We start from the raw sequence: 25,486 nt of genomic DNA, 5'->3' as shown, positions 1-25,486 counted from the left end.
GTGTTGCCGTTTAAAAACACAAACCGGCGCAAAGTATAAAGGACAACTACATTGCATTTTACAATTGCATATGTCCAGGATGCCTCAGGTTAAACTAGATAATAAAGCTTTATTTTATTTTTTTATTACTTTATTATTCTTTTTTTTCTGTTGCTAAATCAATAGTTAAGCTATTTATTTTTATTGAAGTAGCATATTGCAAAAGAAAAATGTGTCCGGAGATATAAACACATTTTGAAGGCAATGTAATCACATTTAAGCAAACAGGACAAAGTACGACGTCCATACTGCACAGGGGTAAAAGTCCCAAATGTTTGGTAAAATTTGACAAGCTCTTGGAATAAACATGTCCTCCAACAGTGCAAGTACATTTTCCTTACCCCTCACCAAGTACAATATTCGAACGGAATTAGAATGAATGAATAATGTTCCGTAATGAAATAATACAAGTTTGATAATAAAAGCACTCGACTCTCCACTGAATTTCTCTGAAATATCCTAAAACATCTGTCCTTGGAAGAAAAGGATACATGTTCTTCTGAGGTACGTCAAGAGACTCATCTCTGGCTCTGCATTCCTCTCCACAATCTGAAAAAAGTAAACCACTTCAGTGAAAGTCTCGTTTATGATCACTTTAAAGCATTGGTGATTATATTGACAGAAGCACAGAACAGCATCTCAATCGCACACGGAGGGAAGCACACACGAAGAAAAAGTAAATTATTAAATAAATTCACCGTTTTGTAGAGTGTTGCGTCGACTAATAGGTATATATAATACAAATATGTATGCGGGTACAAGAGCCTACAATAAACTTAAAACTCCTATCAATAACCAGTTGTTAACGTTCGCCTACTGTATGGCGCTATCAGAGACAGTGAATCTGTGCCAATTACACCAAATGTTATGTACATTTGGATGTGAAAAATGCATCTTCAGTTATCATATCACAGTTAAGTAAAGATATTTCTTAATGTAGCCTATGCCATGTAAGTAAAGCAAAAAAAACCCTTTTATTACGTAATACGATACCTAAGCATAAGCACCCAAAACACATTTTTGTGCTATGTCGCATGTAACATATGATACAATGAGCTACTATGCTGCCTACATAAATATTGCCCTTGAATCCACTTAATGTCAATATATCACTAATGTACTTATTATCAAATCAAACCGATAAAATATAAGCGCGTACCTTCTTCCCGTTTACAAAGAAAACTAATTCGTCTCCAAAGGAATCCGAAACCATAGACATTTTGCCGATGATATGGTTTAAAATGCTCAATCGTATACAGTTCACGGTCACAGACAGATACAGCGTGCCTCCTTGTGCCCTGGTTTTAAACTCACTCCAGTCACTGCGATTGGTTTGCTCTTACAACAATTATTGCACGTGACTGAGATGTACACTGACCCGGAGTTTTGTGATATAGCAGAGCCATCTATTTCCACGGCTCTGTGTAATAGGACTGAGAGGGTGGGAGGATCCAAATGGTGAAGCGCAAAATTGAATTGGAAAGAATCTCCACTCCACATGCTGAAGGAGAAAGCTTGCTGCCCATTGAAACTCAATTGGCTGCGCTCCAAGCCGTTAACATAACCTCGTAACAGGAAACTACCAAGAACTTGCCTTAACATAATATAATGACGAGAAGAAGCCATTAAGCCCAGCAAAGCTCGCCTTTACCTATCGCTAAACTGTACCTTATGCTTAGTTCACTTAAAAGCTGGTATCTATCGCCATATGAAACCTGGTCTTATGCCTGAACATGAAGAATCCCCTGTTGTTCGCTTTGTGAATCCCTTTAATTAATTATAAAATATCGATCAGATCTCCCCTGAGTCTCCTTTTACTGAGTATAAGAGATTAAGTTTTAGACTGTATGGATGAAAATAATTGCCAAAGATTTTGAATTTAAAAACACATTGAACAGATTTGAATGTTCCAATTAATATATTAGAATTGTACACTTTAACTTTGAAATGCACGTAGGGGGGTTCTGCTTATTCATTGAATTTAAATACATTTACATTGGCAGAAGTTTTTAATCCAAAGCAATTTACAAGTGCATACAGGTTCTTCCACAGGTTAAAGCATCAAATCCATAACTAGTGAAATACACATGAATGGCTGTTCTAAACAAAAAGACAATAGTCATCGTAAGTGCCATATATTTATACAATTTATTTCCTTTTTTTTGCGGGGGGGGGGGGGGGGGGGGGTTACACAAGAGGGATATTGGGAGGGAGGACTAAGGTATTGTTTGAAAAGATGAGTTTTTAGTCTGCGTAAAAATATGGGGAGGGATTCTGCTGTCCTGACAGTGGTAGGCATGTCATTCCACCACTGAGGAACCAGAAAACAGGCATGAACATGCAGCTCGAGAGCCAGGTTCTCGTGAGGGAACCACAAGGCGAACAGAGCTGGCAGACCGGAGTGGTCTCGCTGAGGAAGAGGGAGTGATTAAAGATTGTACGTAAAGTGGAGCAGTCCCCTTAGCAGCCTGAAATGCCAACTCTAAATAGGCGCAAGCCTACTTATAAATGTCGACAAGCAGACTTCATGGTTTCACAATAGCATGAAAAAACAATTAGGTTAATAATTAGCTAAATATTTGCTATGCTGGTATTTTATGGAGTATTTTTCGGACTCCGAAAGGTCAAGAGAGGAATTGCAACAACAAACAACCTCAAACCATAACACGTTGTATAGCTAGATATATTTTCTTCGCTTGGATAATCACCAATAATATACAGAGTTTCAGTGATTGCTTGTCTGGAGTGCAATTTGGGCAGTTATACATTCTTTTTATCTCTTTGGGTGTTCAATCATGCATGTTCAGTTACATTTTTATTTGTCTCAGACTGTAAGTTACAGTTGCATCATTTCTGGTTTATGCTTCCTACAGTCTATGAATATCTCCATCCTTCCATCCATTATCTTAACCCGCTTATCCTTGTAGGGCATTTTACATAAGTGTGCCTCTCTGCAGACCCCCAAAAGGAAACAGACTGTGTTGACCATGTTGACACAGGGTCAGCAAGGTTTGATGAAAAGACAGTGCTTGTCAATGCAGGACTATTGCTCCCATCATTGTGCTGCCTCTGTGCAATTCTGCCACCTCAGTGGAATGCTCCCAGAACTGATGAGTTGAAATAGCACTGTATAAACCATGGGTTTTCCACATACAGTGTTTGGTGTCTTTAGATAGCTAATGATGTGGGAAATAGTTTGGTGTCATTGGTGGTGTAGTACACTGGTTGCTGAATAAAGATATTGTAGGAATAAACCACAGGTAATGCAAGTTACCTGTGAGTCAGCATCCAGCTGTAATACAAAGGTTAACCAGGTTTGTTGGACATACAGAGATGACATCAGCAGGACCATTATTGTTACCTCCGTCTTAATTTGATGATTTGTTGTTTTTCCTGAAAACCCTGGGTATATAGAGGGAAACGTGGAATGGTTCGAGGAGACTTGCTAATACGATCTCCTGCGCACAATTTGCATATAGCCATTCATATTACAACTTGTAATTCTTGTAACACATTGGCATTCTATTTCTGCAATGCACATTGTTTAATAAATTGTATTAATTTGAACCTGCATCCTCTTGGCTTGCACCACTGCACACATAGCAGTTTACAGTCCTAACACACATAGACAACCTAGGATACCTGCACCCCGTAGTCACTCGCTTATACACCAGTACCGTCACAAGATACATACGAAGTGTATCATTGTAGGCTATACATGCCACAGGTACGTCTGCGTCTATACAAATAGATAGCGATCTTATAGAGCCACACTATTGGCGGACATTTGCAGTTCCTTTTGTATTACTGTTAGAGCATAGGAGCAGTTGAACTTATCTTTTGGAGTCAGATAAATGAGAACAAAATTAAATTAACCCTGTTCTAGTAGCATTGGTCAGACTACACGCGTTTCCTTCACCTCTCGGATACTTCCGCCTTTTGGTGTATATGGGGGGTTTCCTACATCCTGAACAGGGTCGCAGGGGGGCGTGACGCATAATATAAAGCGTTATTATACAGTTCACTGTTCTCGTGCACTGTTGACAGTGACAAACACAACAGAGCCAGCCGTTTTTTCATAGTGTTCCAGTAACAAAATGTTTGCCAAACAGGTGACTTCATGAAATCTTGACTTTGGTGTGCTACACAACACTATTTTGTGTTTTCACTTAACCAATTATATTGTGAGCAAGCAAGTTATTTGGCTACATGACTAGCTGGCTATATAACTAAGATATGATAGTCTATCACAAACAATGCAACTGTAGCTTACAGTTTGAGAGAAATAAAGGTTTAGCTAAACACGGATGATTGAACATGTAAAGAGATAAAAGGAACATGTAGCTGCCCAAATTGCATTCCAGACAAGTGATCACTGAAACTCTGTATACTATTGCTTATCTAGTTAGAAAACAATACCAGTTTGCTATCTGTAATAATAAAATAGGCTATTACTAGTCAGCTTCCCAAATTTACGAACGCCGTAAATCCTCAAATTGTGTCCGGGATTCTATTTGAAGCCGGGCCTTGGATAATAGCAGGGGGCGTGGTCGATACGGACAAATAAAGGCCGGCCCCCAAATACAAGCCAGGGTAATATTGCCTACCAGTAGGGCTATCAGTCCATGAGCACTAGAAGACATTGTTTCGATTTAACTCAATGAAATAAAAGAGCTCTTCTTAATATTTTATACTGTTGGTTGGTTTAATACTGTTGCCAATGAAAAGTCGTTGTCCTACACCATGGGTCTCCAACACGTTGCTCTCAAGCTAGAGAACCAGTCGCTTGCCGCCCCCATCTGAGTTGCTTGCCAAAGGCTGAAGCAGTATACATTTAAACACAATTGTTGCCGCGAGGCATTCCAGCCTAGGAATTTAATAAAAAGTAAATCAGGCAAAATGAAAAATTAACTCAATTTAGGCTACTTGGCTATGCAATAAGGTTTCCCAGTATTTACAGCACAGCGCACGTTCAATGAATGAATGAAAGCAGCTGCCTTGGCTCGCAATAAACAGACGGGTGGAAATCCCGACACACTTTCAACTACATAAAACTTAACAGTGAACCAGAGGATGCATGTTTCTTGCACCAAGTGGTTGCCTGTCCCCATCATTTTCTTCAAACCAAGCCCATCTCTATTCATTTTTCACTCCCCTCTCAATTAGCCTTGTGTCTTCCTGAGTTTGAATAAACTTTGCTTCCATGTTTCAGCGGATACTTTGAATTTCATGCACAGCACAAAGATTGACACGGTGACTGCCAGACTGACAGTAGCTCCCTACTCATCTTACTAACGCACCATTGGTAATTGAAGAATAAATTGTTGAATAGGACGCATCCAGAGCAAAAACAAAGACACTTGGGATGGCGTTATGACATTTACATTTTAAGATCTTGTGTTGCATGTTACAAAAGAAGGGATTTCATACTGATATAATACAAGGAATTAAATTCCTCCTGTATATACCATAATTTTATGGGGAAAGTAGCAAAGTTATGTATTATCCTGACTTGGCCTTGGAGTGGTTGTTGTGTTTTCTCTTTGATTTCTTAATTATTATTTTTTGCAAAAATATTATTTTGTGGAAAAACAGCCAAATGCCAGAAATCAGGCACCGTGCATGAGAAATTTAAGATCTGGAAAAGGGCCAATGATAACCTGTGATCTAATACGTAAGTCACCACAAAGATCTCTGCCTGCTTGGCTGATATCGCTGTGTGGATGACTTCCCACCACCTTGGCAAGACTGAGCTTCTTTACATCCCTGCTAAGTCTTCTCCGACAATCGACCTCTCTCTGATTGTCAAGGACTTTGTATCCTCCTCCCATACAGCCAAGAATCTTGGGGTGACCCTTAATAACCACCTCACCCTCGCTCCACATATATCCTCCACTGCCAGAACCTGCAGGTGGTTCCTCTATAATGTATGCATTAATGTCATAAGCATAATGGTTAAGGTACATGACAGGGACCTGCAAGGTCAGTGGTTTCAATCCCTGGTGTAGCCACAATAAGATCCTTGAGCAAGGGCCTTAACCCTGCATTTCTCCAGGGGAGGATTGTCTCCTGTTTAGTCTAATCAACTGATAAAAGCGTCAAATGCCATGTAATGTAATGTAATGTAATCTCCTGAGAGAAAAAGCCACCCAGCTCCTAGTCCAGGTGCTCATCATCTCCCGTCTGGATTACTGCAACTCCCTCCTGGCCGGTCTGCAGCCTGCCTGACCGTCAGTCCAGGTCGGCTCATGTCACCCCACTCCTCATTGGCCTCCACTAGTTGCCTATTGCCACACGCATCTGCTTCAACGCACTAGTATTGGCATTCTAAGGGGACTGCCCCACTACATCCAATCTTTAATTGCTCTTAGCTGCACATTCACGACTGTTTTCCATTCTGGTTCCTCAGTGGTGGAATGACTTGCCTACCCCTGTCAGGACCACAACTTTTCAGACAATACCTTAGTCCTCCCTCCTGACGGCATTCTGATTGGCCGAGATGTGTCACGTGGGAGTGAATTATTTTTGTATAACCACACAGATCGTACAGGTGTGCAGAATTGTTTCACAGCTAAAATATCCAACAAATATCAATGTGCGCAACATACACTACTATGCAATGCATTTACAATTCATGAAAGTAATGCAGTTATAGCCGACCTGGTGACAAAATCTGTTACTGTAGGCTACATTGCATTGAGTTAGGCTACACTTTGCATTGTCAGACAGATAACCATGGGAGATGTTTCAAACATAATGTAACCAAGCGTTTTAACTTAGGTAGCAATAACAACATGACTTACAACACCCAAGTGAGTGAGGAGAGGATGATCAAAAGTTTACTGTCTGTAGTTCACTCCATAAAACAAAGAAAGTTGGCTGCCGCAAGCATAGAGGAATATATTTAGACAGAGATGCTAAACTATAGTCATTGTCAGGATTGTGGGCCAGAGGAACCAAGCACAGACTCAGGGGTAACAAGAAAATAATAAAGTAAGCGGGCAGATAAAGGGGCAGACAGAGCGTAGTCAGGACAGGCAAAGCTCAAAAGGGACGATCAGGAGTAGTTAGGGAAACAGAGCAAGCACAGTCACTGGGGTTTCAGACGGACGCGGAGCTTCAGGACAGCCTGGTCCTTCAGGGGAGCCCGAGGCTTCAGGGGAGCCTGGTCCTTCAGGGGAGCACGAGGCTTCAGGAATGCATGGGCCGTCAGGCGAGCCTGAGGCTTCAGGACAGCCTGGTCCTTCAGGCGAGCCCGAGGCTTCAGGACAATGGGGCAACATTGGCTCAGGCGGTAGTTGTCTGGCAGTTGGAGGGTTGCTGGTTCAATCCCCTGCCCGGGCTGTGTCAAAGTGTCCCTGAGCAAGACACCTAACCCCTAAATGCTGCTGATGAGCTGGTTGGTGCCTTGCATGGCAGCCAATTGCCGTTAGTGTTTGAGTGTGTGTGTGAATGAGAAGCATCAATTGTACAGCACTTTGGATAAAGGTGCTATATAAATGCCAGCCATTTACCATTTACAGCCTGAGGCTTCAGGAATGCACAAGGCTTTAGGCGAGCACGAGGTCTCAGGTGGGAGTCCCTTGTTCTGAAACCGGAGCCTGAGAAGGGGCTGGAGCTGGAGTGTAGGCAGAGCAGGGGCCGGAGATGGGTCGCCTTCGGGCCCTCTCTGTGTCGAGTTTGCGTGTTCTCTCCGTGTTCGTGTGAGTTTCCTCCCGGTACTCCGGTTTCCTCCCACAGTCCAAAGACATGCAGGTTAGGCTGATTGGAGGCTCTAAATTGCCCGTAGGTATGAGGGTATGAGGGTATGAGTGTATGAGTATGTGAGTGAATGATGTGTGTGCCCTGCGATGGACTGGCGACCTGTTCAGGGTGTATTCCTGCCTTGCGCCCAGTGTATGCTAGAGGCTAGAACAGAGCAGAAAGGGAAACAGAACTGATGAACTAGCAGCCAAAGAACAAAACAGGCAGGTGAGTGCTGGGGAACAGATAACACAAAATGAGGAGAGAGGTATTGGGATAAAAATATTAGTATTTTTCAGTCCACAATACCTCTCTCCCAACTGTACTTCGAAGCTTCCAGTTCTGACAGGGAGAAACTCATAGATGTCTACCCCTCCCAAGCAGAAACTTGTGTGAGGTTGAGGAATGGCGGAGAGCCAGGAGTGACTAAGGGTAATCCCTTGTAAGTGGGCACGCGAACGTGTCCGCCACTAAACCCCGGGAGGTAGAGGAAACGGAAAACAATTTGGAGACAGCTCCGACCAAATAAAGAAAATAGCCCCAAAAAACGGCTAAGGAAAATAAAGCAACCCTTAAAAACCAGGGCGAATAACACAACCAAAATGAGTGCTAAAAGGCGAGCACTGTAACCCCGGACCGGGGATCCCAAAATAAAAGTACAACCTAGTATAAAAGACAAGGTAAACAAAATAAAGAACCGTGAGTTGCACCTCAAGAAAACGCACAAACCAAAATACAACGTCCCTCACCCACAGGCTCACACAAGCTTGAAAACAAAAGAGAAAAACAAAAGAACCTATCGGAAGGCGTTCGCAGTGTACACACACTAATGAGCAGAACACCTTCCTTACCTTTTTTGTTTTAAATGAATGCGAAACCCAAAACCAGCACAATACCTGACTCATATAACACTACCGTGTGCTTACCAGCTTGGTGACAGAGCGAACAGTCAACACCAAAACGTCGACTGATAGTCAGCGCGTGCTTTAAATACCTTCCGGAGGTAAGGCTCCCTTGGCACTAACGAGGACCAGGTGAAAATAATAAAGCCCCCTGGTGGTCACGACCGATACTACCTCCCAACCCTGACAACTTGTCTTAGTAGTGGTTAAGGTAAATTACTGGGACAGGCATGGTCAGTGGTTCGAATCCCGATGTAGCCACAAGTGTGGAGAGAACCCTAGGACATCAGGCCCCAATTGGGGTAGTTTTTTTTATCTGATCTTAGTTTTCAACCTTTATATGAAAACTGATATTGACTGGGCACCATCATAATATTTTTTTATGGATGCTATGTCATCTAGGCCTAGTTTAACTCCTATGTTTTACCACAACAAACAATGAATAGGTTGCTGTCCTCCAACATGTCATCGTCAGGAAATTGTCAAGTGATTAAGAACGATCCATAGAAGCATTTGGCGACATTTAAATGTGGCATTACATTCAACAAGACTGAATTACAGTCATACTTGTTTGTCAAGCTTATCAAGCTGTATTTGTAGCTAGCCAGTTATCTAGACATTAGAACAGCTGCAGCTGGCAAAGTTAACCAACTTTTCCGGATGTTGTGTGGCACTGGACTCTAACATTGTCAGGATTTGTGGGCCAGAGGAACCAAGGGGCAGATAAGGGGCAGACAGAGCATAATCCAAAGAACAGGCAAAGTCAGACCAAACAGACAAAAAAAAAAAAAAAAAAACATGATCCAGAAAGACTGAGTCCAAAGAGCCAGGCAGGAGTCGTAAAACAGAAATCCAAATCCAATAAAACAGAGAACCTTACACAGGGGAAAAAGAACTGACAAACTAGCAACAAAAGAACAAAACAGGTAGGCTTAAATATACTAACCAATTAGCTAAACGAAAAAGTGCTGGGGGACAGATAATAAGAAACAACTGGGACAAGACAGAAAGGAAATGCATATAAGGAGTGGGGGGCGGAGACACAAAATGGGGAGAGAGGTAAAACAAGGACTGGAGTGAAAGCAGAGAAAGAAAAAACTAAAGGAAACAGGGAACGGACATGAAAAACATAATTATTGCTGGATAGCCACAACGTCAAACTGAAATCATAGAGTCAATGAATGTTGATTATGCGATATCATAGCTGTATGGCGTTTTTAAGGTAATAATATATTGTTGAAAACCTAGACAGCTGTGGACTGATTTGAATATGGATGATGAATTCACGTAATTCTTGACTGCCTGACTATTCTGTTTTTGTCTCTCACTTGCACATTGTATTAAACCTAAGTAAATAAATACAAAGGCTGATCTGCATAAATGAGAAAAGTGAAAAGAAAACCAAAATGAAGAGAATCTAAGCTTTATTTGTGTGCATAAAACTTTATTTTTCAGGACATTGTTAAACAGAAATTCAAATGTGAGCTTCAATTGTAATTTTGATGAATTAGCATTTTACATTGAGGCAGAAGTATAACATTAAAAAGATACACCTGTGTATCCTAGGCTTAATTTGATAACGTTTACAGAAGTTCAATTATTTTAGAAAGGTCTGAAAGCAGCTTATTGCATTCCTGTTATATTCTTCAATGAAAGACAGTACCCTACACTCAAAACTACCCTTGATCTGCTTCACTTGAAATGTTTCACATTAATAATTTGAACTGAAAATTTCAGAATATCAAACAAGACATTAAGCAGAACTAGGCAGTGTTCTGCATCCAGGGCATGATGAAAAGAGGACAATCCTTGCTTTCTTGTAATTTTCTTCTGTAGGGGAAAATATGTCTTATGATCTTGTGCAAACAAAAGTGCAATTAAAACCATATATCAACCAGCACACTTCATGCTTTGCAGGTCAAGCAATGACATGCTATTGGCAAAACAAGTACAGAGGGGTCCAAAAGTCTGAGATCACCAGTAAAAATACTTCTATTTTACATTCTTAATACAACATTTTTAATTATAATTATAAATCATCAGCATAATCATTTGAGTCAAACGTTGAATCTTTCAAAAAATTTACATGAATTTCAGTTCTTAGTATTTCGTATGACCTGTGCAAAACCTGATGATCCATGTTATCCCAGCATTATTTGACAATGTTCCAAAGAGCATCTTGAATACTTTGATTTTGCCATAAATATTAAATGGGGTTGAGGTCAGGTGATTTGGATTAAATCAGGGGTGACAATAACTCCTTTATCTTCTTTGGTCTTCAAGTAGTTCTTGCAAAGCTTTGAAGTAACTTTAATTTGTTTCAAATTTTTCTAAATCCTAAAACTTTCTGTTTATTTTCATGATTACATGAAAAGAAAAAACTCTGATTTTCAATGTGGTCTCAGACTTATTGGCCCACTGTATAAAATATACATGATACAAAAAATACCGGTCAAGTCATTTTATTGGACTAGAGGCATTCTATGCCTTCCGATATACAGTACAACATCACTCCGACCTCATCACCATCCAGGATCAATCCACATTGTTTACAGAATTTTATTAGCTACTGTTACTGTTGCTAGGTAACTCTATAAAGAAATGCAAAGACTGACTCACTAGCTGGTGCATAGAGTTACCTGGCAATGCGAGACAGTTACAGTAGCTAATAGAATTCTGAAATAACTATTTTTTCTTGATACCGAATAAAGTCAATCTATTGTCTCAAATGACCATTACTTGACGAATAGCCATGTCTGCTGAGCTGTTATGAAAGCAATATCACACTTCAGGTCGTAGTACTGTATTCATCACTGCTGTGATTCGGTTGTAGGTATGAGGTTTTGCTAAGATGTGACACATTTTATAGATTTCACAATGTAGTTCACTGCAATATAATGGACCTCGATGGAAACTTTTCTGGTAATCAATGCTCTGACAATTTATATTCTTAAAACTCTTTCCAAATACAATGCCACATTTGCTCCAGAACTATTGAGAGCTTATTGAGAATGTAAATTGCCAGCACATTGATTAAATCGTGAATTGACAAATTGTCAAATCTTAGCAAAGCTATCTGGATGGATAGATAAGTACTCTGGGTAAGTGAAAACATTGCTGAACAAACAACAACAAAAAATCCAAAATAAAGGCATAAACCCTTGACCAAGAACTAAGGGGTTCTCTTTCATCTGAAAAATGTAATAATCTTTTTTTTTTTTAACTGCCATGCATCTAAAAACAATCAAAAACATTTAAAATATATATTCATATATATTCTTGTTGAAAACTTTTCTAATCTTGATTAGTTTTCTTTCATTCAGTATCTTACAGATCACTGGACACATACAGTGCTGTCGCTATCTCTCTGTCAAGCACAGCAGGTTTGCACAATGCCTCAGTGTATCAGAAACACAGTTTATACATACTTATAATTCTTAAAGTTTAGAAAATTTTCGAAAAACTTTCCCTCTCCAAAGTTTAATGTCTTAAAAAGAACTGTGTTAGTTAATTAATTAATTCATCTACAATCAGTGTACTGTATCAACCTTTTTTCTTTTCATATTTTCAGATGTATCTCTGTACATTCCGGTGTAATGTAAGCCAGTCACTTTAATGCGGTCAAACCAAGTCCATTACATTACATTACATACATTTTTCTCTCTGTCAAGATTACATTCAAATGAATCAGAGCTAAGGCTCAACATGACTCATTTGTTTGTACACTTACGCTCTGCTGTTTTCCTAGCATTCCCATGCATAGAGACTGTGCTGTTCCATGTCTAAAATGAGTGAACAAACACAAAAGTCTCAAAGTGTCTCAAATGCCAGAAAAAGTTTGCTAGATCAACAAAAACTATTTGGATCATCACAAGGTTTTTCACAACTTTTACCTCAGCAAAATGAATGGGAATCATTTGATTATCAATGTCACTAACACCATAACAAATTCTATTGCAGGTCCATATTAATATTTTTCTTGATTATATTTTTTAAAGTTGTCTGCTCTTCTTAGGTTAGGTGTTCAACCATTTGATTGGTTGTACACTATCTAAGACAGCATTTGGAACTTTCTCTCTTGAGTGGAATGAGAAGTATAACTGAACTTGAAAAAAGAGACAAATTCCCATATTATTACTCCTCTGATGGTCTTATTTCTGTAGCCAATGTAACACTGAAGTTGCATACAAATATATACTGTACAAGCAATTTCACATATACTGAATCTTGTTTCAATCTTTCTGTTCAGTAATCAGAGGCAGATATATGCTGGGCAGGGGTGTCTCGGAGGCGTAGCCTGTAGAGCACTGACCACATGCTCATTGCGAGCCACGACGTCGGCGGTTCGAATCCGACCGTCTGACATTTGTTGCATGTCTTCCCCTCTCTCTCGCTCCCATTCTTGCTGTCTCTCTATACTATATACTGTCCAATAAAGCTGAAAAAAGGCCTAAAAAATATCTTAAAAAAGATATATGCTGGACAGGCAGTGGCAAGCCAATCAATGTTAAATGTGATGGTAATTTAAAAGTCTATTGCTTACATAATCATAAAAAATCATTCAAATATGACTATAATAAACAAAAATATCCTGTATGTTCATTCGTCCAACACTTTCAGAATTAAAAGTGTAAGCAAAAGTTAAGGAGACATTGATTGAATCAAGGTCACTGTGGCAGTGTGAAATGATTATCTCTGCCTAATGGGTAAATACACTTAACTTTCCATGTATGCCATAGCAATTGCACTCTGAACTAAAAAAGTTAATTGGTTACCGTTGCTTTCATTACATGTGGGACCTCTTGTGGACAAATTGTACAGAAAATTCCCTAATTTCTCCCCTTACAGCTTTGGCGACATAAAATACTGATCAAACAAGCCATCTCAAAGACATCAATAGTACAAAAATGGAAGTACATCATTCATTACCATAGACTAAAAGTTAAAATATACATCCACTTTAAGTAGTTAAAACAAACAGAATGAAGATCAAGACTGTTTTGACACTGATTGAATCAGCCTATATCCCCTTGTAGAAATGGATGCACCAAAATAAAACATGATCAATATATTGCAACATTTCACACTATATTTGAAAATATACAAAATATTGCCACTTTCAGATATTGCACTATTCCACCGATGTGAAATATATGTATCATTATATTGTCAAAGAAGTCTGGCAGGGTTATCTGAAATCTAGTTTACCTGGGAAGTGGGTGATATATCTTTGGTCTGGTTTTTTAAATCCAACTTTTCAAAAACTTTTAACGTGGGATACTATAAAGACTATTCATGATTTAAAAATATATCCTTTATCAACAGAGAGGTAAAAATATATCTGTGTAAAACTTTTTTTTTTTGCTGGTAAAGATATCACAATAACTGACAAACAAGAAAGTTGAAACAAACACCTGACAAAAGCTGGAGCTACTTGGGGGGAATGGGCTTTTACAGACTTTGCTTTCCACGAGAGCTCTCCCTGTTCTAGAAAAAAAAAGAAAAACGGTTCATCCTGTTAGTCCCTGGTCATCTTGAATGCTGCAGACCTTGGGGCTGCTAGTGGTCCAGCTGGATCACAGTAGTGTACTCAGCAGCCCAAATGAGATGACACTGCCTCAGTTTCATGCGTCTCTGGTGGTCCTCACTGTCAAGGGCCAGTCCACATGAACGGATTCTGCATCGGCATGAAGGGGAACAGGGGGTACTGGCCACTGTCTTCATCCACAAACACGCAATGGAAGTAGGACATCTGGTCATCAAATTCTAAGGAATGCAGTTTCAAAGATCTGGTTAGTTTCTGCTCACCTGCAGCACAAGGACCCTAATCTGACACCTTGATTCAGTAAACATTCAGTAAACATTTCTGACTCACAATTAACCCTCCGGTTATGACTGAGTTGAACAAACTGTATATGGACTGCTTTCACCCACAGCTGTGATGTGGAATGCTTGTGCATACAAACAATAGCAGTATATGCAAAGATAATGTTGCAGGTCAATTTTAGTCAGTACCAATTTGTGGGATCTAACTTCGGTTTCACAGCTCATTACTTAGCTGAATTAGTTAATGAGATCTAGCAACTACTAGAACTTCTACTCAGAAACTTCTATACATTTCAGATTAAATTTAGATAATTTGTATTGCGCAATAATAAAAATAAAAGTAAGCATCAGCATAATATGATTATTACAAATAAGAAGAAGAAGAAGAAGAAGAAACAAGACATAATTTTACCATCATCTATGTTCTCCTTCATTTCCGGTTCAGGCTCTTCTGAAGAAGAACAAGAAGAACAAGAAGAAGAAACTGAGTGGGCTCATTCCAGTCTTTTATTTTTCAACTCTTTTTTATTTTCTGTGCTCCCGACCCGGAAATCGATCGTGGTCCACCATCTTTAAAGACATTCCAACCCATTAATGTTCCTTCCAGGAGCTAGAATTAGAAGTTAGGAAGTATTTTTTTGGAATGTGTGATCTATAAATGATCGACCTGTGGATCCCCATCTGCCACACATCTGCCAAGTCTGTAACTGATGTGCTTTCAAATTGACGTTTGAAGAGGCAAGGACTGAGTCAACTAAATGTCAACTAAATCAAATATGGGGCTTTTAAGTGCCACCACTGTTGCATAGGTTGGCCAGCTAACATGCATCCCCAGCCCCGTCTCATCTGCCAGTAGCATGACACATTGGACAATGTCTGGGAGCATGTACTCAAGGATTCATACAAACCAGAAGAAAGTCTGCTTGGCTACAAGCCTACGAGACAGACTAAACAAAACATATATTATGAGATAGTTCTACCTAATTGTTTATTTAGTTTTTACTCCTATCATGTGAGAAGTCAAATGTATTCATTCTATTGTTTATTTAAAGTGGCAATCTACAATTTCCTTGGTTTTGGTGGATTTAGCAGCCACTCATAGTGACTGGCGGTCCTAACATGTCTATTCTACACTTCAATTCCCATAGTTCCCCACGACATACTGCCTTCTCACACATTTTCCTTCTCATTGCTGGTGTGGTTTCCTTTGTTTGGTCACTTCACTACTTGTATTTTCATCCATTGTTGTAAATTTACTTCAAAGACAACAGTGCTTGATCTCTTCCTCTTGTGTTTATGCCACTGAAACTCTCCTGCGTTACTGCTGCAAGTAGGTGTCACTGCACTTGCAACACTCATTTCTTCAATAGGCTTCCATGGTTTGACTGAGTACATTTCCATACAGGGCAGGAGTGGCAGGCCCTCCACTAACTTAACCTTTTAATATATAGAAATTAAATTAAACTGAAATAGGGTATTCATTCACATAAAAAATTATTGATCTTTAGAAAAAAACCTAAAAAACATAAATGCAACTATTTTATTTAGAGAGAAATGATCCAATACTTGGAGGAATCCATTTTAATTGAATGGAATACTTAAAGTGTTGGTAAGTGTTAACTCTCTACAAAGAGGGGGAATGTTGTGTTCTATATTGCATACTGTAGTTGCAAAATATGGCCACTAGGTGTCAGTCTCCAACTGTGTCACATCTGCCGTTATCTCCAGGACAGTGTGACATGAGAAAGGAAGCAGGAAGAAGATAATGCCGGGTGTACTGCCCTGTTAAAGCTGCTCATTAAATACTGGAATAGAATCAGGACTGGTTTCTGAATCTTCACTGACCATCTACCTTACTTATTTAATGTACAAATGTAATTCTAACAAAAAGCCCCAATTGCTGCTTAAAAGTACATAAAAGTATTTTGGCTATCTGTTTCTGCCTAAATGAATGTACTTCTACACAGCAATTTCAGGGTTTAGTACCTACAATAAATGTGCATGTCAATAGGAGCTACCGCTGCTTTATAATGTTGTGTATGAAAAGTGCCAGGTGCCTAAATCCACCTGATGGAACACAGGACATAAATCTGTTGATAGAAATGTTTTTTTAAAATTCAGAATCAATGTAAATAACAGGCGTCAGTAATAATTGACTTTTTCAAACAGGCCACGATTCAAGGTCCTTATCATTCTTTGAACATCAACGTTCCCTTCCTTCCGCTCTACTTCGATGATGGAGACCTCAAGAAAGATTTCTCCAGGCAAAGCCTGAATGCACTGATTCAGGCTCTTGAGGGAGAGTTCTGGTTTTATGTACAAAATGCAATGAATATATGAAATAATAGCCAATATGATGCCAATAGATATTTAGATTCAAGAAATAAAATGCTAGGTTATTGAACAGATTGAAATTACTTATTGTGTGAGGTTCTGATTTTCTAAAATATATTGAGTGACTAGCAACAACAAAGCAAGGACTTAAAACCATTTGCTTGATAATGAAAAAAGATTCTAAAAAGACCAGAGAAAAGGCACTAATCTCTGATATAGATACTAAAAATGCCTTTATTGATGGGGCATATGATATTTGATATTATGAAATGATATTTAAAAACATTAACAACTGCCTATATGTTTCGGCTTACTTGGCCTTCATCAGAGTATGACGTAATATGTGTAGCTGGTGTTAGGCTACAAGCAGGATCAATTGATATCCAGGTGTCGAGCCTCAAGCCTTATTCGGGCCACAAGCTTTAATTGTCCACTAAAAGGCAATGAGGTAAACACCTCTAAATTCCTCAATTCTATATACAGTTGAATCCCTGTGGTCACAGATCAATCACTGGAAGGAGCAAAACTGCTTCATGTAAAAATAAGCCTCCCTGGTTTCTGGTGGTGGGTGTGGATGTGGTTCCCATCAATACTTCCAGCCACATGCTGAAATACAGGGGAGCCAGCCGGGCGGTCAAACCTGGCAGTAATTTCCACCCTCTTCCACAGTGTCATGATGTCTTCAGTGATCCTGTGCACCACATCATGGAGGTGGTGCAGGGCATATCGAAGGACTCACCGATGACACGGTAGGACATAGTGCTGGGACACAAAAACACTGACCTCCAGTGCTTTTCCAGCAGCCATGGTGAAAATTCTCCCTCAAGAGCCTGATCCAGTGTGTTAACTTTCTGAAACCCGGTAAAAACTTTTTTTTTTTTTTTTACATAATATGTAAATAATGTAATATGTGTATGGATGAAAAAACATGTTGCAGTAAAAGTATTTTCATAATATTCAGTGGGGTTCAAAGGTCTGAGATTACACTGGAAATCGGAGTTATTTTTCATGTAATTGTGGAAATAAACAGAAAGTTTTAGGATTTAGAAAAATGTAAGTTTTTTTTTCCGATTATGCTCCGCTCTGCTACCCTGCACGTATCTGTCCGCCTGGATTATGACCATTGCCTGTTTCTGGATTACGTTTTGGATCTGCCTGTTTGTCGTGTTTATTTTTCATTTGTAATTCTTGTGGTTCAAATATTAACTTCTTATTCTTTTATTGGATTTTACTTATGTCTTGTGATGTTCATGTCATGACTTAGGTTATTCATGTCATGTTCATGGCCACTTTCATATTAGAAATCATACATGAAATCCATAAAGGAAAATGTTGCATATATGCAAGGTTCATTGTTGGTTTTTACCGATTTCTCCCGATAAATTCCCAGATTTTTTTAAAAAGGACAGTTCCAATTAAACCGATTTCAATAGATTTTTGTTTCGTTTGTTTGATTTTTGTTCGCACAGATGTTTATCCACCTTTGAAATGTTTTTGGAATTAAAATCTATTATGGATTTGGTAATCTAGACCATTGCCATTGTTGATAAATGAGGGTATACAGCTTTAAGAGTGGGAACCTGGTGATTGGTCTGTGTATGTGTGTATGTGAGGCCACTGGGAATAGTGAGAGAGTGAGTGGATTTTTGTGCTTGTTTTGTGTGCGATTTGAAAGAGAGCATGGTTGTGGAAAAAAGACGGTAGTACAAGGGAGTTAATGTAATTTTCTTCGGTGCAATAAAGGAAGCAAATGCCTTAGGACTCGTCGTTATTGCAGCAGAAACCAGCCGTTAATTTGGGTTTTACTCCGAGGTTGCTGACAAGTGAATGGTGCTGCTTCAGCCCTGGAATCGAAAAGGAAAAGTGATTTGGTTCCTTGTGTCTTCCAACTAGAGTTCGGAGACAGAAGCAGACTTCTTCTGCTGTAGCCTGTCCACTTAGAGTTATGATGCGCTGTGTGTTCAGAGATGCTCTTCTGCATACTACTGTTGTAAGGTGTGATTATTTGCGTTACTGTCACCTTCCTGTCAGCTTTGACCAGTCTGGCCATTCTCCACAGACGTCTCTCATTAATAAGGTGTTTCTGTCTGCAGAACTCACTGGATTTTTGCACCATTCTTTGCAAACTAGTCTAGAGACTACTGTGTGTGAAAATCCCAGGAGATCAGCAGTTTCTGAGATACTCAAACCACCAACAATCATTCCAAGTGATTTAGATAAAAATGTTTCCCCATTTTGATGGTTGATGTGAACATTAACTGAAGCTCCTGACCTATATTTACATGATTGTATGCATTGCACTGCTGCCACATAAAAAAAATAGGTGTAATAAAGTCAAAATGTTCCTAATAAAGTGCTTGGTGAGTGTATGCTGCAATCTAAGGATCATATAAGAGACATTTCCTCAGATTTTAAGTATATTTTAACAGCAATATGTATTGTACACATTTTTACAAGAGAAGTAATGTCAGACATTACACATGTGAAAATAATAAATACTAAATATAAATGCATATAAATATTTTTTAATGAAATTGTCCCTTCATTTGTTATTACTAATGACTGTAAATGGAGTGCTGATGAAATGTCACTATATGCCCTTTTTACTGCAACACTGTAAATGCAATACCTTCCTCCTTCCAATTTTCCTCAGTATTTTGGGCTTAAAATTACCACGTTCCCAAAAATATAGGCAGTTTGTGCCATTTTCAGGTAGCTACGCTATGTAGCAATTGAATGACTGACACAATGAAACAGACTTTATGGTGGGATGAATTATTGTGGGTAAGACTGTAGCCTACATGTTTGCTTTTGGAAATTCAATTTGGTTCTCTGCAAAAATACTGGGTTCACATATGCACCATACCAACAACATGCAGATAGCCTAGATAAGTTACATTTATCTAAACTGAAGAGGTAATAGATCTGCTTCTACAAGCTAGTGCTCAGCATGGTTTGAAGATACCTAGCTATGCACCACAAACATAATTAGCCCTGCTAAAAGATAACTTAAAACTCCTCCACCGATCAAAACAATGTCTGATTTGAATTCTTGTTCTGTTCCACTAAAGATCATGTTTGATTTTGGCAGACTTGCATTCAGATTGTTGCTTTGTTTTACTTCCTTTATTGGTCTGACACAGTGGCAGACAACAGAAATTGGCAGTCCACCCTACTCAACTCAAACAGCTCTTTAATTAAAGGCTCATTTGATTTGCTATGAATGAAATCAGCTGCAACACACCTAATGATATCATATTCAGCGTAATCCCTCTGCGGCACTTGCTTTGAGCTTTGTGCTTCACGAAAATAACAACAATCAGTAGCCACGGCCAGTGCGCCTCCACCCACCTTTTGACTTTGATTGACTGCGCCAATGCACCATGCAAAAATAGAGCCCTTAAATGTCGTACATTCATAAATTAAGAATCAACAATATTTACAAAGCAAATAATAAAATGTACTTGCACATAATATACAATGCAAAATTGTACATCAGTACCTTTCTTTACAGGAGCTGGTCTAACGTCGTCTTTCAAAATCTCATGTTCTGAAACAGAAAAACATGATAGTGAAGTACATCTTCACAATACAAATGAAACCTAAATTCAAAAGCAGATTCAGAAATACATTAACAATCAAAGCAAATAATAAAATGCACTTTTACACAATTAACAATGTAACATCTTATATCAGTACCTTTCCCTACAGGGGGTGGTTTAACTTCTTTCAAAACCTCACATTCTGAAAGAGGAAAAACATAAAATTTTCACAATTAAAATGTAATTCAGTAATTCAGAAATTCATTAAGAACAAACATTATATAGAATCAAATGTAAAATGTACTTGCACACAATTCATGAGGTAACATGTTATATCAGTACCTTTCTTTATAGGAGCTGGTTTAATTTTCTCTTTTGGAATCTCAGGTTCTGAAACAGAAAAACACAGTAAGATCAATTTCACAATTAAAATGTAATAGATTCATGAATTCATGATGAATTACCTTTATTTACAAAGCAAATAATAAAATGTATTTTAACACAATTCACTTTGCTAAATCCTAGATCAGTACCTTTCTTTACAGCAGCTGGTTTAACAACTGCTTTTGGAACCCTACGTTCTGAAACAGAAAAACAAGAACATTTTCACATTTTGTAATGTAACAGATTCAGAGAAACATTAACCCTTGGAGACATTGGGCCATATTTTCAGGAATCAACATCACATGGTGCATTCGACGCAGTCACCTGGCGAGGTGCATGGCGTACTGGGCGTGGCTATTGATTGGAAAATGGGCTGGATTATGCTCTCGAAATTATCAGAGCATTCATATCCAATCAAATTAACTATTTTCATTACCATTAAGATCCATGCATATTGCACAGGTTGTATTGGCAATTTCCATAGTCTCTATGGAAGATGAGAATGAGGCAGATGTTTCTCCCAAAAACCTATTTTGCGGCAGATGCAGACTTTTTTCATTTTATTGACAATAAACAAATCTCATAAATAAGAGAACTTGAAAATCCATTTGTACATATTGTGGTATGTGATCGAGTCTTGTTTTTTATGGGATGTGAATGTTGCAATGTGTAGATCTTTGGAATGGAATTTATGTCTCTAGGTGGCAGGACATCAATTGAAATGTGTTTTAAAAAGAAAATCTAGGTTAGATTTGTAGCCCTGTGGAAAGGTTACAAATCTCTACCCACATAGCCTTGGTTCACCCTCCACCTACAGGGGGCGGGTGACGTTTGACACCACCAGTGTCTTGCATTCCTGAGCAGTTTTTGTGCTTTTTACAAAATATTTCACATTGCTATTACTGATAATTAATCACACAATACTTTGGCATGGAAATGAGACGTGGGGCTAAAGAAAAAAGACCCAAGGCTATAGCCCGATAGCCAAGGCCTAGGCACGCCACTGGGTGTTAATTTGTTTAGCACGTACGTATATGTCTTTATTTTTATATGTATTATCTTTTTACCATCTTAGAAATATTGCCGGAAAGATTAGTGCATGGATTTATTACCAGCAGGCCTGATTATAGCAACACTGTCCTGTCTAGTCTATGGAAAAAAAACAATTAGTCAGTTACAGCATGTACAAAAATCACTCCCATTTTCAAGTCCCTGCACTGGTTACCAGTCAGTTTTAGAATTGATTTTAAGATCATTGTATAGGTTTTAAAGTCATTAAATGGCAATGCACCCACTTATATATCAGACATGCTTTTTAGGCATGTCCCTGGCAGAGCTCTCCAGTCCTCTGACACTGGTCTCTTAACTGTTCCAAATACAGAACTAAAAGGCACGGAGAGGCAGCTTTTAGCTATTATGACCCAAGAATTCAGAACAGCCTGCCAGAGGACCTTCACGTCTCTGAATCTCTGGAAATCTTTCAAATAAATCTTAAGAAACACCTTTTTAGCATGGCTTTTACCTAGGTTTTATAGGACTGCTTTTATCCATATTTTATTTTATATGTATATTATTATTCTTTCTTTTATTTATTAATATTACGATTGTACGAAGTATTATTATTTTATGTTTATATATATATATATATATAATTTTTTTATTTAATTTTAATTTAATTTATTATTTAATTTTTAAAAAGTAACATATTACTGTAAGCAATTGACTAATTTTTACATGAAAACTTGATCAAGGCTGTCTGAGATCAGAAGCAAGGAGCCGACCAAAGTCTGGAGAAGAACGGTGTTCCAGTTCTCCAACATGCTTGGAACAACCTCCCTGATGATGACTTATAGAACTGCTGGACAGCATTGGCTCAGAGAAGTGATGCAGTTTTAACACCGAAGGATGGTCACAAAAAATGTTGATTTGATTCAGTTTTTAACTCTTCTGCCAAATTACTAAAATGTAATGTGAAATATAGCATGTTTATTTAGGACCTTTCATTGAATTATTTTTGAAAGAATCTTATCTGTACAGAGTGTTATACAGGGGCCTAAGACTTTTTCACAGTACTGTATATATTTATGTTTTATACACATTTTATTTATTAGTACTACTTCTGAATTTATATATTTTCTTATTTATTTAAACTATTTACTCTGTTATTTATCCAATCTTGTTTGTCTGCTGTGTTTGTTGTTGCACCACTCTTTACTAGTACTGCAGCTGTTTGCCCTAATTTCTATAATTTTCATGTTGATTTATTTCTGTCTTGAAATGGAATTTGTAATGAAAGTACCATAGCACTTGTTTCCTCCCAAAATGTTAAAGAAACCTGAACATTCCAAAAAGACCAGTGATGAAAAGTAGAACGCCAGAACAGGGCACAAGACTTGGATATTAACTTCCAATTCAAAAAATATACTTGCACATAATTCAGAAAGACAAATTGTCCATCAGTACCTTTCTTAACAAGAGCAGGTTTAACTTTGTCTTTTGGAACCTCCGGTTCTTAGATGAAGAAGAACATGAAAAGAATCATTTTGCAATACAAATGTAGTAGATTCAAAAATACATTACAAATCAACAGTATTTAAAAAGGCAATTAAAAGATACTTGCACATAATCCTCAATTAAAAATTGTACATCAGTACCTTTCTTTACAGGAGCTGGTTTAACTTTCTCTTTTGGAACCTCAGGTTCTGAGATGAAGAAGAACATGAAAATAATCATTTCACAATATGAATGTAGAAGATTCAGAAGTACAGTAAGAATCATTATTACCAAAGTAAAATTTTAATTGCACTTGCACAGAATTCTCAAACAAAAATTGTCCATCAGTACCTTTCTTTACAAGAGCTGGTTTAACTTTCTCTTTTGGAACCCCCAATTCTGAGATGAAGAAGAACATGAAAATAATCATTTCACAATATGAATGTAGAAGATTCAGAAAAACATTAAGAATCAACATTATTTAAAAAGCCAATTAAAATTGCACTTGCACAGAATTCTCAATTAAAAATTGTACATCAGTACCTTTTCTTTTCTTTACAGGAGCTGGTTTACCTTGCTCTTTTGTAACCTCTGTCATGGCGGGGAGGACAGAGGAACCAGAAGCAGACACAGGGGTGTGGAAAAAATGGCAGGTTTAATGCAAAAGCAGGGGCAGACAGAGCGGAGTCAAGAAACAAGCCAAGGTCAAAATCCAGGGGGTCAATCCAAAAAGGCAGAGGTACAAATATCCAAAAAGCAAAGAAGAGTCAAGGGAAGCAGGCAGGGGTCAAAACCTCAAAACCAGATGGGCAAGGGCAAGGGCAAGGGCAAGGGCAAGGGCAAGGGCAAGGGCAAGGGCAAGGGCAAGGGCAAGGGCAAGGGCAAGGGCAAGGGCAAGGGCAAGGAAACAAGGAGGCTAGAAGTAGGGGAAGGAATCAAGGGCTCAGGACAAGAAAACAGGACAAGACAAACTAGCAGCGTGCAACTGAAAAAGACAGGTATAAATACACAGGGGAATGAGACAAACTAGGTGGGGCATGGGAGTGAGGACGGTCTAACAAATAAACATCAGGTGAAACACATGAAAGGGTAAGACGACAATAATGAGGGGGAAACGAAAACACGGACTGGATTCACAAAGACACACATGTAATACAAACGGCTCCGGACTAGGGAGTAGACAATTTGCAGAGAATCAGGAGATGCAGAGATAAGGAGAGACAGGTGCGAATACTTTGCCGAAACTAAGCAAATAATCAGTGATAGAATAGGGAGGCGGAGTTACAGAACAGAATTGAAACTGGAGATGCGTTAGTAAGTTAGTTGAGTGATTTACCCAAAACTAGTGAATGTAAGTTTGTTAGTTTGACAAACATATTAGTGTGTTAGTATAATTAGTTCTGTACAACTTCTATGTTAGTTGGGATTAGTATATTAGTGCTATGTACAAACATGAAATGGAGAGAAAGCAGAAAGTAAGGAATGCAAGATTGGAAGGAAGGTTGAACCCCGGAACTACAATAAACACCCCAAAAGTGGGGCACACAGAGAAGGGAGTGACTGGGCGAGTAAACATTCAGAACATACAGACTCAGACATCACAGGGGAAGACGAGTGCAAAGACTAATGACGATAAACAGAACACCAGACATGAAATATGAAAAATAATAAATTACAAGAATAATGATGATAAACAAAGATGAACTAACACAGGACAGAACACAGGAACATAACAACCTCGGGTTCTGAGGTGAAGAAGAACATGAAAATAATCATTTCACAATATAAATGCAGAAGATTCGGAAGTACAGTAAGAATCAATATTACCAAAGAAAAATTAAAATAGCACTGGCACAGAATCCTCAAATAAAAATTGTACATCAGTACCTTTCTTTACAGGAGCTGGTTTAACTTTCTCTTTTGGAACCTCGGGTTCTGAAACAGAGACAAATAAGAATCAAATCATTTCACAATATGAATGTAGAAGATTCAGAAGTACAGTAAGAATCAACATTAAGAAAGCAAAATTAAAATAGCACTTGCACAGAATTCTCAATTAAAAATTGTACATCAGTACCTTTCTTTACAGGAGCTGGTTTAACTTTCTCTGTTGGAACCTCAGGTTCTGAGATGAAGAAGAACATGAAAATAATAATTTGACAATATAAATGTGGAAGATTCAGAAGTACAGTAAGAATCAACATTAAGAAAGCAAAATTAAAA

At 38.4% G+C, this 25,486-nt stretch overlaps 2 protein-coding genes and 1 long non-coding RNA gene across 3 annotated transcripts in view; all 3 read right to left on the bottom strand.

The window, feature by feature from the left end:
• Positions 1-1,331, bottom strand: part of xdh (xanthine dehydrogenase) — a 120,498-nt gene extending 119,167 nt beyond the window's left edge. The window contains exons 1-2 of the mRNA XM_061258428.1: positions 1,199-1,331; positions 531-588 (exon numbers count right to left, since the gene is read on the bottom strand). Coding sequence (XP_061114412.1) covers positions 531-588; positions 1,199-1,258 — 118 coding nt within the window. The 5' untranslated portion in view covers positions 1,259-1,331. The remainder of the gene's footprint in view (positions 1-530; positions 589-1,198) is intronic.
• Positions 1,332-10,113: 8,782 nt separating this feature from the next.
• LOC133124809 (uncharacterized) lies at positions 10,114-23,503 on the bottom strand. Its single transcript, XM_061236352.1, has 8 exons — positions 23,425-23,503; positions 23,234-23,281; positions 20,920-20,967; positions 20,729-20,776; positions 20,544-20,588; positions 20,347-20,394; positions 14,923-14,961; positions 10,114-14,450 (listed from the first exon to the last, which is right to left on the bottom strand). Exons 1-8 carry the CDS (start codon positions 23,501-23,503, stop codon positions 14,335-14,337), a joined length of 471 nt encoding a protein of 156 aa, XP_061092336.1. The 3' UTR covers positions 10,114-14,334.
• A 111-nt stretch (positions 23,504-23,614) lies between these two features.
• Positions 23,615-25,200, bottom strand: LOC133109762 (uncharacterized). The gene is made up of 3 exons (XR_009704793.1): positions 25,151-25,200; positions 23,807-23,854; positions 23,615-23,662 (listed from the first exon to the last, which is right to left on the bottom strand). It is a non-coding gene; the product is annotated as an uncharacterized LOC133109762 (long non-coding RNA).
• Between the last annotated feature and the right edge of the window lie 286 nt (positions 25,201-25,486).

Source organism: Conger conger, chromosome 1 (assembly GCF_963514075.1).
Source record: "Conger conger chromosome 1, fConCon1.1, whole genome shotgun sequence".
NCBI lineage: Eukaryota > Metazoa > Chordata > Actinopteri > Anguilliformes > Congridae > Conger > Conger conger.
This window is presented reverse-complemented; position numbering and strand designations above follow the sequence as displayed.

Bases quoted from the DNA above. Each gene is read 5' to 3' on its own strand.
- LOC133124809 (XM_061236352.1), bottom strand. From the start codon at position 23,503: ATGATTATTTTCATGTTCTTCTTCATCTCAGAACCTGAGGTTCCAAAA. The intron at 20,777-20,919 runs GTACTGATCTAG...TTTCTGTTTCAG, and splicing joins ACCAGCTGCTGTAAAGAAAG to AACCTGAGATTCCAAAAGAG. The intron at 14,962-20,346 runs GTACTGATGTAC...GTTCTTCTTCAG, and splicing joins ACCAGCTCCTGTAAAGAAAG to AAGAGCCTGAACCGGAAATG.